Source organism: Mugil cephalus, chromosome 4 (assembly GCF_022458985.1).
Source record: "Mugil cephalus isolate CIBA_MC_2020 chromosome 4, CIBA_Mcephalus_1.1, whole genome shotgun sequence".
Taxonomy (NCBI): Eukaryota; Metazoa; Chordata; class Actinopteri; order Mugiliformes; family Mugilidae; genus Mugil; species Mugil cephalus.
This window is the reverse complement of record NC_061773.1, coordinates 1,406,613-1,421,534: the sequence shown is the minus strand read 5'-3', so window position 1 is coordinate 1,421,534 and position 14,922 is coordinate 1,406,613. Positions and strand designations below refer to the sequence as shown.

Here is a 14,922-nt window from a genome sequence, read left to right as displayed (position 1 = left end):
CACAGACTCCATAACAGTGACTGGCCTATTTGCCAAATGAGGTGAATCTATTATGGCTGTAGAGGTACAGGTCTAGAGGAAGAGGGAAAAAATGCCGGTGCAGAGTCATGGTAGCGCAGAGATTGTGTTATATTGTATGTTCTATTTCTATACATGTTTTATTTTACACATACACAGTGGTGGCCCGGATTTCAAACTGGTTTAGAGAACAAAAAAAATCCCTTTTATATATTGCTTCAGTACTAAACAGTTCTGAAATAGCAGGAGGTATGCAAATACTCCTATCTACAGCCTTTGTGAACAGTTATCCTTCCTTCCTTGTATCCCAAGGCAGGCAACTACCGATTCATTCAGGTACTAGAATGATGTAAATGTATATATGTTTTTATATTTATGTTTTATATTTATTTGTGTGGCAATAAGGAGATGAGACAAAAGAATTAAGGGAAACACGGATTTACCAGCATGTAGAGATTTTCCCAGAAGTCTTGGGTCATGAGGCGAAACAGGGTCAGGAAAGCCCATCCAAAGCTGTCAAAGCTGGTGTAACCATAGTTGGGGTTCCTTCCAGCTTTCATACACAAAAAACCCTCTGGGCATCGTCTGTAAAGGAAGTACACGCGCTGATAGAAAAACTTAACAAACAATTGAAATATGTCACTTTAGCATTAGCATAGTTTGGATTACATATGCCTTCCATCACATACTGGCTGGCATTACACTAGCAAGGCTGACTGAAATGCAGCAGGACCATGTAAATAGGTTTGTGTGCTTTGTCTTGATAACTTGTCTCTGTGTGCTAACATAGACACTGCTATGAGTAAGATAGTATTATGATGCATGCTAATATTTCACGATCTATTCAAAAGTAAGGAAGTCAGACTTCCTTACATGCATACACGTACATATACATACAATATAAAGCCACAAAGCATGGCAAAGAATATGGGCTACTTAAATTGCCTTTTCTGCCAGTCACTTAAATGTATTATTTTATTCTTGTAGTGGCCTCTATGAACCCATACGGCCTAAAAGACTGACCACTGATGAAATGAAATAGGAGTCAGGCTTGCAGTCACATCTCAGTTCCCAAAATCCCAAGTATCACAAGCTCCATGACAAAACATCTACAGGTAAATTGACTGGAACCTGACAGAGTGGATAGAACAATTTATGTCAGCCATCAGTTCAATATTGCTGCAGAGAGTTTTGGTATTATTATTTGGTATACTGGAACAGGAACTTAAAAGAAACCCAATGGCATTAGGATGCCTAGTAGAGTATCTTCTGGAGAACACTATATTCAATACTGGCATCTAAAAAGGGTATGTCTGAAGGTCACACTGAAAACACAAAGCTAGTTGTTCTGAGAGGAAGTGTGGTAATGTCACAGTGATCTGGTAGTTCTGTGGTTGTTTCTTGGTATTACAGACCCACTGTAAGATGTTGACTGCAGTTCCTCGAACGGCCACTTAAGGACGGCTCTGAAAGTGAGTCAGTCTCCATACACCTCCATACTGAAATTTCAAACTCGCAAAACTGAATGTGTTTACATCCTGGTAGATAAAAAAAAAAAGTTTGATCTCTGGAGCTTATTTTTTTCCAATCCATTTGAATGGCCACTGGGTAGTGTCATTTTACGCAAGAGACAGCCCACTTGAACTCTCCTCATGCGCCACTATTTTTGTTCACTATAAATTAGTCACTGCAGAGGATGGTAAAATCAGCCTGGACTATCACCAGGTCTGAAGGAAGGCTCAGCGGATCCTCTCTGACCCCAGCCAACCCAGCTAAAGACCATTTACTCTCCTGCCGTCTGGCAGGAGGTACAGAGCACCCAGACTCGAATCAGCAGGAACAGGAACCGTTTTTGTCCACAACCCATCAGGCTACTGAACTGCTGAACTGCATTAATCTGCATCAATTCTGTCTATTCTTTAGATTTTATTTTATTATGTTATTTATTCTATTTTTATCTGTTAAGTATGCTGCATGCACAAAGATTTACATTATTGGTAATGATGCTGCATTGTTACAGAGTATTCAACAACAAAGTATCTTGAATCTTGAGCAAGATGGTGAGTACCAGAGTGACAAAACTGAGATTCAAAACCACCCTTTGGAAAGTGTCCATGTGGCTTCACCAAGGGTTGGCACAACTTTATATACAGACAGTGAAACATATCTGATCAAACTAGCTGGTTAACCCTTGTTTGACAAGAAACATCCCAAAATAATCAATGACCTGTTGAAAAAGATAGAATCCCCCTCTGAAAAAACTGTATAAATATATATATATATGGATGGATTCAGAGAGGAAGTAGTGACTTACCCTGAGTCAGAACTATTTCCACATAGTAGAGCATCAAGCTGACCAGGGAGGAAGTAGAAATTAGCTACAAAGAAAAAAAAAGAATAGTCATTTGCATTAGCCAGTGGCAAAGCTGTATTTGGTACCAATAGTAGTCAATATTTCTGGAAGAAAAATATAGCGTTTCACTTTAAGAATACTCCACAACAAGGTGGTGAAAGCTCTTTCTGCTATAGCAACCAGTTTAATTAGTGTAAGGGTAATCACTCACAGTCGTTCATGATGTATTCACCCCAGTCAAAGCTCCTGCTGCCATTTCCGGGGTACTGCGCCGTCATGTTGATTGGCCAGATTACACATTTATTCCGCAGGTTCCCCATGAAAAGTTGCAGTCCAATCAGAGCAAACACGCTGAGACAGAAGACAGTCAGGATCATCACATCCGACAGCTTCTTCACAGACTGGATCAGAGCGCCCACAATGGTCTTCAGGCCTGTTAATTAACATAAAAGTCACACACACACACACACACACACACACACACACACACACACACACACACACAAATGTGCACGAATGCACATACATGAAAACAGGCAAACTCACACACGCACGCCAGCATTCAAATACAAACACAGATAAACACAAATACAATGTAAGAGTGGGTTTCAGTTTTTTTTCCAGAAGCAGTTCAGAGCTGACTCAAGTCACACACGCACACACAAACAAAAAGTTGAGTTAGGTAACGTATATATCTAATTCTGTATTTAACCCTGTGCTGTGTAGGCTCTTACATAAATCTAAACTTGGCCAGCATCAGAATGATTTCTTAAGCACCTACGCCCTACGCTGCCAAGCCTCAGCACCAGAAACTGACTTTCAGTGTGTCTTGTGCAGGCCCTTACAAAACAGCATGAAACCAGTGGTAGAAAATACTGGTTGTTGTTTTTCTTTTTCTTGTCATCTCTTCCTTATTGAAAATCTTAACTTTAAGCTTTTAATAAATTATTCAGCTAAAATAACAAAGATTCCTTGAATTGACTGGCAGGATTTAGTTTTTGCTCTAGAAGACACGTATGAACACGTTGCTAAATATTTAGTGTAGAAACTGGATTTTTTCTGATATACTAACATAAATAATGCAAGCACAATGCAATGACAGTACTGGTGGTCCCACAGGGTAATAAAACAGATCAGCCAATGTGTGTTGTGTGGGCTGGCGTGGGGGCTTAATATCTCCAGTCAATGTCTGCAGGTACTACTCTGCAGCTGAGAGGCAGAAGAACATGTTGTCCTGCTTCTCCGCGTCTCTTGGGGGATTGACAGAGAAACCCTAACTCTATTTTCTGGGCCGCTGGACTTCCACCGTTGTCCTTTTTTATTTTGTCTTCGCTTTAGGCTACTATTGTCTTCGTTAATTTAGGCATGGCCTGATGTTAATAAATATGTTTATAAGCTGTGTTTTGAAATGTGATATCATTTTAGGTAATGTGGCCGTATCATTGTGCGTGTAACACAGCACAATGATTACACTATAATTTCAGGTGAAACATAAATATCAAAGTCACATTCATGTTTTGGAGAACGCATAAAAAATACTGCAGCTTATTGGGATGTTCCCATCAGGAAGACATTTTGTTTAGGTCTATCTATAGAAATATGAATAGCACTACGGCTGAATGCAGGATCTGTCTGAGGAGGAGAAACTACAGCATGTGACTACTATTTCGCTCCTCGTGTCAATCTGTGGGAAACACCCCTTACAAACTTCAGTTCATAATTATGCCGCCTCCAACAAATCAACTAAACACAGCAGCACCACAAACAGCAAACAGCACAAAGAACCAGGCTCAGTCAAGGAAGCAGGGAGTAAAGAGGAGAAAGAGACGATAGGCGAAGAAGAGCTGAGGAGGCCGTGGGGGGAGGTGGGGTGTCGTTGGAGGAATGAGAGGTGGCATGCAGGTCATTTAAACGCCAAGGCTGAAGGAATTCACTGTGTCAGCATCACTTGTCTGAACCGTGATGATGACCTTGCATTAACTGAAGAACCATTCCCATCCCAGGCTCTCCTTTGTCTCACTGTCTGTGCTGGGCGAGCCCTTGGCTGGTTCAGCCAAGAGCAAAACTGACACCTATATGTTGGAGGTGAACTTATTTTCTACTCAAAGCATTGTTTATATACACCGATCAGGCCTATCATTATGACCACCGTCCTAATATTGTGTAGGTCTTCCTTGTGCCTCCAAAACAGTTGTGACTCATCAGAGAATGGACATGGGTCTTCTGAGGGTGTCCTGTGGTGTCTGGTAACAGAATGTTGTTAGTGGGGGCCTTTGGGTCCTATGGGTTGAGGGGAGGGGCCTCTGTGGATCATCCCTCAGATACTTGATCAGTTTGGGATCTAGTGAATCTGGAGGCCAGGTCAACACCTTGTGCTGTTCTTCATGTTTTTTTTTTTTTTTTTTTTTTTTTTTTTTTAGTTGTTCTTTTTTTGTGTGTGTGTGTGTCAGGCAGCATCCTGCTGGGGATGGCTGCTGCCATCAAGTGTCATTGATATGGGATGAGGGTGTCTGGTCTGGTCTAGGTGGGTGCTACATGTCTAAGTATCATCCACATGAATGAATGCCAGATCCAAAAGTTTCCCAGCAGAACACTGAATTATCACAAGATGGTCGTAATGTTCTGGCTGTTCAGTGTACTGCATGAGTGTATACAGTATGTGCTGAAATGCTTTAACTTTATGGTGCTTGTTAAATTGTTTTACAAGCCTTCTGAATGGCTTTCAAGCCAAAGAAAATGTCTTAATGAGCATTTCTATTTTTTGAATGTGACATACACACAGTACAGTAAAAAGGTTTTGGGCACTTAACTTGTAATGTAAGATCTCTTTTAGTACACTTGAAACACAACTTTTCAAGGTATGTTGTTTTAACATCAGATGGGTTTTTCTCAGTATCTTCTGTCTGTACTCCTTGTCCTTGTTACAATAGTGTTTATGTACAGAATCTAAATATCTAAAGTGCCTAAAACGTTTGCCCAGTACTGCATTTACATAGCTGAACTTATTAATGATATTTATTGGTTATAATGTTTCTCTTTCCCCTCCAGGATGGACAAAGATCTTCAAACAAAAAAAAAAAAAGGAAAAGGAAACCATCAAGTATCTAAAGCCTGAATCACATAATACCTAATGAACAAAATAAGAAATAGAAAAAGAATAGTCTCTTAAAGCCAAACTTTTAAAAGCGTTTGTCTCAAAGCTTCATGCAGCATCAGTCTGTCATATTAGGCTTGGCAGTCTTAGGGAATTAAATTAGTCTCAGAAAACGATCATTGATTGTGAGAATTTTGATGAATGTACGAAACAAAACTGAACACAAACCAGATATAAAAGGCACAATCCATAAGAAAGATATTTTCCCTGATGATAATAATATTAAAGTCGACTCGTTGGAAATAAAATTAAACTCTTCCCCAAAGCTTAAGAGATCAAATTACTGGGGAAAAATTGCATAGAAATCTAGCTACTGGACACCTTAATGTGTTTTAAAATTTCAGCTGTTCCTATCAGACATGTGACAAGACTGCCAGTAGACTGCAAAGCCTATCAAAAATGTATTGCTACCATTTTTGATTTTCATAAAACCAAAGTAAAAACAAACTAAAAGTAGAAATTCTTAACTATTCTCCTTTTAAAAAGAAAGAATATATCGAAGAGCTAATAGATAATGTAAGCTCAGCCTTAGTGTTTAAATGGGAGTCTCACCTGGAATGACAGAAATTGTTTTCAATGCTCGGAGAACCCTGAACGTTCTCAGCGCCGAGACATTCCCAAGGTCCACAAACTCTGTTATATATCTGCAACAAGGTAGGATGACACACAGAACAGAACCCAATGACACACAACACACACAATAACAACACACATGGATGTACGCGCAAGAGCACGACACCAGCACCACCGTCGGAGACCGGGAGGGGACACCATGGTGGGAGGTAGAACACCTGTCCGACCAGCGGGAAGAGAACGAAGGAGGAAGAGGAGAGGAGAGGGACTGAAACAAAACCACACCTAACATCAACCCCGTGACTCGCCCGCCCGCAAACACAAACACCTGGACTCTCTTACCTGGAATAACTGAAATTGTTTTCAAAGCCCTCAGAACCCTGAACGTACGCAGAGCTGACACATTGCCTAGGTTTACAAACTCTGTTATATACCTGCAAGGTGGATCAGATACAGTTACTCAGCAGCCATCCCGGACAGAGGAAAAGAAAGATAGATTGTTACATAATATTTCATAGAGCATCTTGGCCATAGTGTGACAGACTCATGTGGAGTGAAACTGCTGTAGGTGGATGTCTATGACATTTCATTTCTGCAGTATTTGATCACAATAAACAAATTTCATTTTATTTACTCTGTTGCTCATAAGGTTGGAATAATTTTCTTCTTACACACATTCTTTTTTACTTCTGTTTATATACATGTATACCAGTTATGTATGGAAAGACTTGATCAATAATGTTTTAGGAGGACATTAACTTTATCTATCACGAATAAATCACAGTGTCACTAACATTTCATGAGAAGAGGTAAAAAAAAAAATTTATTCTAACTTTATGGGTAGCAGTGTATTTACTGTCAATGTTTTTGTCTAATGTATGGTTTTCAACTGCTTTCTGTCCACACATCTACTGCCCAGTCTAGTCTCTACCAGGCTGCAACCAGCAGGAGGGAAACAAATCCATAATCCATATGTCCCAAAAGATAAATCCATAAATAAAAACCCTACCTAACCTCATAGAAGAAAATAAAATATACATACACTTACTTCCCAGTTCATTAGGTACACTAGTAAAAACTAATACATTCTACTATAATGGTTGTGCACTAAATCTTGTATAAATAAGGATAATGGAGCAGCTCCTCTGAAGTTAAGACAAAACAAGTAGAGCTCCCCCTGGTGACTGGCAGCGCCACCCTCTCCATGACAGTGGAGAGGATGTGGGCTGAACTACAACACTGAAAAACACCATGATTTCAGTCATTTTAAGTAGTTACCATAACGCTGATGCATGTCCATATTTATATACAGTCTGTGGTCATTGTATTCAGCTTTTATTGAAACAGTGTACATAAAAAAGTGGTAAATCAACTAGATGATCATTTTGGAGGATGTAATTTGTGGTGTTGTTAACCTATATGTACTCTATCGTGTTTTTGTTATTCTGACTTGACTAAAGACTCAACTTGACCCATTGACTTAGGATTGCCAAAATAACAGAAACATGTTTTGGTACAATGCAATACAATTCAATAATACTACAAACCACAGCCTCCAAAATGGAAACATGGTTGAATCAACAGCTCTCTCAGTTATTCTAAGCCAATGCTGAATACCATAACCTTTATGAAGATACGATTAGGTGCAGGACTGTTGTATTATATTGCATTTGTAGTGTACCTAATGAACTGGCAGATGAGGGATTATGTAATATAAAACAACCACCATAATGCATCAGTTGAGCTTAGATTTCAAAGGTTGTAATATTTTTAGAATAAAGCTGCCGCTTTGATTTTCATGAAGTAAAAGATGTGGCACTGGTAAATTTAATAATGCCACTCATGGTCTACTCATGTGTATCACAGGAGTGAGACGTTGTGTGCAACACATGACGCCCCAGGTTTATCAGAATGCAAGTATTTATCATCTTTATTAATGTGATGAGTTAGAGCCTTGTTTAAATGTCCCAGATGTCTGTAATGAAAGAGTTACAGTACGATTTTTGATTTAGATGCTGCTATCTAAATGACTGCTCATAACTTACTTGTGTATATGCACTCAAAGGTGGCAATATTCATATTTATTTAGTTGAAATCTCTTTCGGTTTGTGGCACCATTTGCTTTCATTATAAATAATTACGAACTGAAATCTACTTACGCCATTGAAATGACCATAAAGTCCAGCCAGTTCCAGGGGTCTCTGAGAAAGGTGAAGCCATCGATAGCAAAACCTCGAGCAACTATTTTTGTGAGCGACTCAAATGTGTAGATCCCCGTGAAGGTATACCTTGAAAAAAGAAGTCGCAAAAGAGAGATAAGTATTAAAATATATACAGTACCTGGTATACCACATAACAATAAGTGAGAAGAAAAACTAATGTGTACTCACTCTACTTGTTTGGACCACTCCGGAGGGTCACTAAACGTCATGAATATACAGTTGGTCAAAATCGTACACATGATGATCATGCTGAATAATGTGAGGACAAACCAGTTAAGGAAAGTTTGGACATAACACCTCTCACATTTATTGACACAATATCTGAAAACAAAATTAGAATCATATACACAAACTGTGATTTAGTGCTTACAGTACATCACATTCACTTACAATTTACTGAAAAGCCAATACGGCATCAGTTTTCAAAGGATATGAATGTATCAAAATCTTAATAGCTATTCGCCTAAATATATTAAAAGGGCTTATGATGTACAAGGAGGGCGTGGCACTGAAGCGGAAGATTGTTTTCCCTTTGTTTAGGACTATAAATGTCTGTGGATAGAAGGACAGTGAGAGAAAGAAAGACAGATGGTTAGACAAACTGAATTAATGGCAGTGGCACGTATCATTCAGTATATGCTCTGAAAACCTTTGTGTGGTTTCTTATTGTTAAAAAGGGAAGAGCTATAGCTGAGATCACCTCTGAGTCATGTTGCACTACTGCATTGGTCTCCCCTCTAGCTACAGGGCTGATTGTCAAACACAGCATTTTGATGAGAGTGCTCATTGTGTCGTCAAATAAGTACTTCACAGTGTGATTTTCTTACACCACACAAAGCACACAGGACAAAAAGCAGTGTAGTAAAAAAAAAGGCAGAGGTAAAAAAAACAGGGGGCACAAAGTCGGAGGAAGCAGCAAGGACACCAGACTGTTTCACTCCCTCTCTCTGCTGTGGTTGCATCAGACGGAGCCGCTGGCCTGGCTAGCTTTCCGCCATGACAAAAACCTGCCTCAGAAGCAGCAGCCAGGCGCATGGGGAAGCTCTCTTCCTCCTCTTCGGGGCCAAATGGCTCTCTTCTTCCCAAGTTTAAAGCTCTTACTGGAAAGGAACCGCAAATGCTGTCATCGATCAGGGGCAGATCTGCTGACTCCAGGCTCTCAACAGCCACTCCTCTCACATAAACAGTACTGGGCCAAGTGAGGCAGTGGGGTGAGGCAACAATGCGTGTTTGTTTGTGCGTACTTGTGTGTGGATTGTTGGATGTTTGTGACCAATTTTGGCCCAAAACCCCACGTGGGGTTCAGAGTGAGAAGTGAGAGCATCATTTACACACTCCGGGATACTTTACAGGGGCTTCCACCAATGCTTTTGCCACTTTCCTTTTACCCCTACGGTTGCCACATTTTAGATTTGGATTCAGGCATAGGTTGCAAGGTTGTTGTTGTTGTTTTTTTTCCTTCTTCACCACAACCCTTCCAGTATTTATATTACCACTGGCAAGTCAGCTGCCAGTATTTACAGCAAACATAGATGTTTAAAACTACCACTGGAGAAGAATTAAGACATCTGCTTTCAGCAACAATTAATAACTCATTTCACGATATGTGAATTTAAGTGGCTTTCCAGTTATCTGCATTCGACTTACAGCTGGTTGATATTAAGTCACTGCTTTTGTAAACACCATGGGAATCGACCCAAAGCATCAAGAGACAAGCTGTGTCCTGAAACCTGATTTAATTAACAATAGTTCTCCTGTCTCTTCCTCCTTTATCCTTTTCTGTTTGGGTATTTCTGCACTAAAAAATCCTTTCAAACGCTTTTCTGTCACATCTTATAAAGAATTATCTACCTAATGAGTCCCAACACAGGATTTACAGACATGTTCAAAGGGTTCCATTTTTCCTGGAGGTCAAGGGACGTTTTGCTGACCATGCAAATGTAGCACTGGGATGGAAGTTTCCAGACGCCCAGCATGTTTAACTGTTTTCAATAAGTTGCTGCCTTGGATAAGTCCTGTGGATTTGCAGAGGATATTTTGAAACTTATATTTTAGAAAAAAACGTCTGCCTTGTCCATATTCAGTGTGAGTTTCAATGTAGATCATCCTCTACTGTTTGTGGACATTTGAATATTCCACAAAGACACTCCACAAGATGTCTGTGATGGTCCGAAAGATGTTCCATTTACTCAATGAACTGTGCCGACTGGGAGACAAAAATCTGCTGCTGACGCAAACTTGGCAACTTGGCCTGATTACAATGAGGGATGCAATTTCCTTAATTGATCATCTGCCACATAAATCCATAATCAATGAAGTGTGGAACCTTGTAAATACCAAAGGAATCATTTCCTTCATTGTCATGGGTTGTTTTCACGACGCAATTTAAATTCTAGATGAAATAAACACAAGTTGAGTCTTTGAAACATAAACTGATGCAAACTTTACACCTACTTTACTAGAGGACACAACATAACACAAACAGTAAAGTGGATAAACAGTGTAGTCAATATGCACGTATTAAAGAGTTGGGAAGAACTCACAAGTCCAGCATCTCTTGAATGTAAGCACCCATTACCCCAACTAAACATTCACCTTCAATCAAACCACCTGAAAATGCCCACACAATGTCTGGATGTTATGAAAGTGATTAAATGACATGCCAGTTATTAATTTTGCCAAATTGAATGACTTGCGCAGATAAACTCCTCAAAGAAGGCTGACAAATATTGAATTGAAGGCAACTTGTTACCAATGAACTGACATTTTCACTTGTCACCAAACACTGCAAACAGACCCAGACATAAAACATGAAGTAAACTAGTATGTGTGGATGAACATGCAATAGAGTGACTGCAGTGGACAGGACACAAATGAAACACTGAACACAGTAGCATAAAATGAAAGTGGCAGTCTTTCACACGGTGCATGTAACTGAACATGTAATGAGCTTGATGGTACATCCCATATCAGCCCTCCTACTTTCAAACAGTTTCCAGTGTCCAGTAACACTGAATTTCCAGCCCCCAACGAATTCCTCAAGGATTTGATATGACAGTTTGCCTCCTTCTATTGTTAAGATGAATAACAGTACGCAAGAAATACAGCAGCTATCTTTCCTACTCGCTTTAATACCCCGGTGGTGAACATTCACACTACATTTTATGAGTTAAGGTCTGGTTTTCCATCCACCCGCAGTACATGGTAGAATCAACAGAATGATCCCAGGCACACCACAGATTAATAACATAGTATATCTCCTCATCTTTTTAGGTATTAGATCAACATTTCTTGAAGCACTTTAAACTGGTTTTGGTCCAACAAAACCTGGCATAACTTAACCTTTAGGTCACGTCATCAAGTTCAATATAACTGAAAGCTATGCAGAGGAGAGATACTCACACCAAAAACACAAGAGAAACTATTCTGAGAGGCTTGCAAACCAGGCCCACAGGACTAAACCCTAAGTGAAATAGTCTTTGTGCCATTTTAGAAGACCAAGTCAGCAAAACGTCAAAAGACAGAATTCTTCCAGTGGAGAAAGGTTGCCAAAGTAAAGCAGTGTTGAAGTTGAGGAATTCATTGACACATGCACTGTTGAAAATTTTTTTTGGATCCCTAAATGTTAATATCCTTTTGGTTACATATAAAACACCTTCTTCCTTTTTGGATTGTTTAACTCCTTATCAACCAAATGGAGCCTTTAAGTGAGTTTGCAGATATTTTTACTGATCCTAAAGTGGCCAAAAATATTTGGTGAAACTGCATTTAGCTATGGTTCTCCAAGACTGCTTTTAGCTAACATTCTCATCACTACTATTTTTACAACTGGCAGTTTTTGATTATAGCTATAGCTATTTTTATAAGTTAAATACACATACACACACATGCACAAACACATGACTCAGCAGATGTGGATTCACTGTACAAAGCTATATCTGCTGTGAAGCTGTAGAAATAGTTTTAATTCTCAGAGGAGCATTAAATAAAAGATACTTATGCAAGAATCAGGAGGCAGAATGCAGCTGCAAGGACAGTGTGAGTGTGTGTTTATGTTTGTGTGTAGGGGTGAGGGGGAGGAATAGTGGAGCAGGGATACGGAGAGGGGCTTGCAGGGGTACGGGACAGCAGCGAAAGAGAGACGAAGGCAGGCAGACGAGGGGACGGAGGGGGAGTGATGCAGAACAGAAAGCCAAAGAGCTGCAGAGAGGAGAGAGCCAAACCTCAGATGGACGGGAGACGGAGGGAGGAGTAGCATGCAGCAGAGAGAGAAAGTGAGGAAGATATGAGGAGGGAAGAACCGACAAAAAGAGAATTGTAAAGCTCAGTAAGATCTAAGCAGAGGGATAATACAGAGTACATCACAAGGTGTTGTTACTTGTCTTAATCATCCCAGGACCCCAGCTTCACCTAGGTCTTCACAAAGCTGGCCATATGTTTAGCCTTCCTAACTGGCAAATTAAATCATTTCAAAATTATTGTGGAAAAGAGGAGAACATTTAGTCAATTAACCGATTCGATTTGTAGTCAAATCATTTATTAGAGTCAGAATTGCTGTAATAGTCGCACGTCTAATTCCACATCAAATACTTTCAGCTTCTGCAGTATTCAAGATTCACTTTGCTGAAAAGTGTAGCAAAACAGATCTCAAGATTAGAATTAATTTAAATACATTAGTGTTACTATTAGCAAACATAACACATGTATTTACAGTACATTTGAGCTACTAGAGAGAGGGGCAGTAATGTCATGGTTAAATATTTTGCAGACAAATTAAAGATTATACTTTATCATCCAAATGCGTCATCCCACTTCTTTACCTATCACTTTGCAGCAAGAAACCCACTTTCAACCCCTTACCCCACCCTCCATCTTCATACAAACCTGGCTAGCAGTGACTGCACACTCAACCCCCCCCATCCCTACCCTCACTCTACACCCACCCTTCCCTTTCTCACTCAGCCCTGCACAGGAGGATGCTGTGTCATCAGAGACTGAGGACTCAGACAGAGCACTAAAGCCTGCCCCTCGTTCTAATTTACTACACCCTGAAAGAAAGAACATCGGAGAGGAGGCGGTGGAAAGGAAGAGGAAAGAGGGGAGTAATGGATGGAGATGCACAGAGAGCCAGAGATGGTCGAATAGGGATATATTGTAAGGGTGTGTACAGTATTATATGCTGAGTTTCAGAAGCTACTGCTGCTTTAGCCGTGAGCTCCCCCTGTGTGCCCACTAGTAGCTGCTGCTGTGCAGAAAGCCAGTACGAAAACGACTGCACACTGCTGTTATGTGACAAAGGGACACATTCAGGAAGAAAATGATGCTCTCCTATTTTTTTACATAGTAGAAAACAATCAGTTAAAGTGTCATCATCTTCAGTCTACTTCCATGTATATATATCGAGATCCTCCTGCTACACAGACGCCATATGTGCACATGCACAGCAGAGCGGCTAAAACCCTTGCATGCCCTCCATCCATCTCATTCTGCTCCTCCTGTATGACCACAGGAGCTTCAACATAGCCTAATCACATCAGACATTTGAAAAGCCCAGGCAGTGCTCTCCCCATCGCAGGGGAAAACCAGAACTGCAACGCTGCATTTCTCTTCCTCACCACTGCCCCCTCTTTCCTCTCTTTTATGCATGAGTGCTGTGATCAGGTTTCCTGCAGCTGCCGGTAACACACACACACACACTTAGACACACTAATTGACATACAGTGCAATGGTGAGCGATTGAATGACTGTCGGTCGAGTAGAGGAGACGAGCAGCCTGGAGAGGTGAGGACTCCGACAGAACAGGAGGAATGGACTCAAACTACAGCACAAATATACTTAGAAACACTTCCTTGAGTGGGATAAAAAAGAAAATCAGGGAAAGATGGAGATAGGTGTGATGAAGTCAGCAGATCTTTACTAAGTAGAGAAATAAAGTACAAGTACTTTTGTTTAGTAATTCCATGAAAATGGTCAGTTTACCCAGGAACCATAGTCACAACTGCACCACTGGTGTGAACAGAGAACAGACATTTAAGGGCTGCTCCTCAAAAGGATAACATAGATGTCACATTACACATTTTAAAAGAGACTAAGAAAAGAAAGAGGTGGGGAGTCTATACGCTGACTCACTTTATTGAAATTACTGTTTAAAAACCTGGATGTCTATCTCATGGATTCATTAAGAGATTTTAATGAACTTGTTTAATATGTTAACCAGCATTAGTATGTTTTTTATGTTCTGTTGAAGATTGTTATAATAATTCACACATGAACAACAAAAACTGTGCTTTTAAGAGCTTGTTCACTCACGTAGAAGTAGCCAGTGTGCTATGTGAATCCTATTTTTAATTGAAGTTCAGTTGCTTTTGCACAACGTGTTTAGGGTGTGGGATGTCCTTTAGGCCTTGGTATGCTTCAGAGTCATTATGACATGTCCATTATGACACAACAAAGTTTTTTAGAAGTCATAAAATAATCCAATTTCAATTTTAAAACCATTACAACTGTCCTGTAACACTGTAACATTTTATATTTAATATGTAGTTTATGCATCACCCAATAGACATTCATTTCAAATCATCATGTAATTTTTAACTAATTAT

At 39.9% G+C, this 14,922-nt stretch overlaps 1 protein-coding gene across 5 annotated transcripts in view; it reads right to left on the bottom strand.

Moving 5' to 3' along the window:
* The window catches only part of scn8ab (sodium channel, voltage gated, type VIII, alpha subunit b), a 43,844-nt gene that overhangs the window by 23,475 nt on the left and 5,447 nt on the right, over window positions 1-14,922 (bottom strand). For 3 of the 5 annotated variants that reach the window (XM_047582240.1, XM_047582243.1, XM_047582242.1), the window contains exons 3-9: window positions 8,754-8,872; window positions 8,489-8,578; window positions 8,258-8,386; window positions 6,078-6,169; window positions 2,583-2,804; window positions 2,333-2,396; window positions 462-603 (exon numbers count right to left, since the gene is read on the bottom strand). In XM_047582240.1, coding sequence (XP_047438196.1) covers window positions 462-603; window positions 2,333-2,396; window positions 2,583-2,804; window positions 6,078-6,169; window positions 8,258-8,386; window positions 8,489-8,578; window positions 8,754-8,872 — 858 coding nt within the window. Of the gene's footprint in view, window positions 1-461; window positions 604-2,332; window positions 2,397-2,582; window positions 2,805-6,077; window positions 6,170-6,440; window positions 6,533-8,257; window positions 8,387-8,488; window positions 8,579-8,753; window positions 8,873-14,922 lie in introns of all 5 variants that reach the window. The other 2 variants (XM_047582241.1, XM_047582244.1) reach the window with 1 other exon arrangement.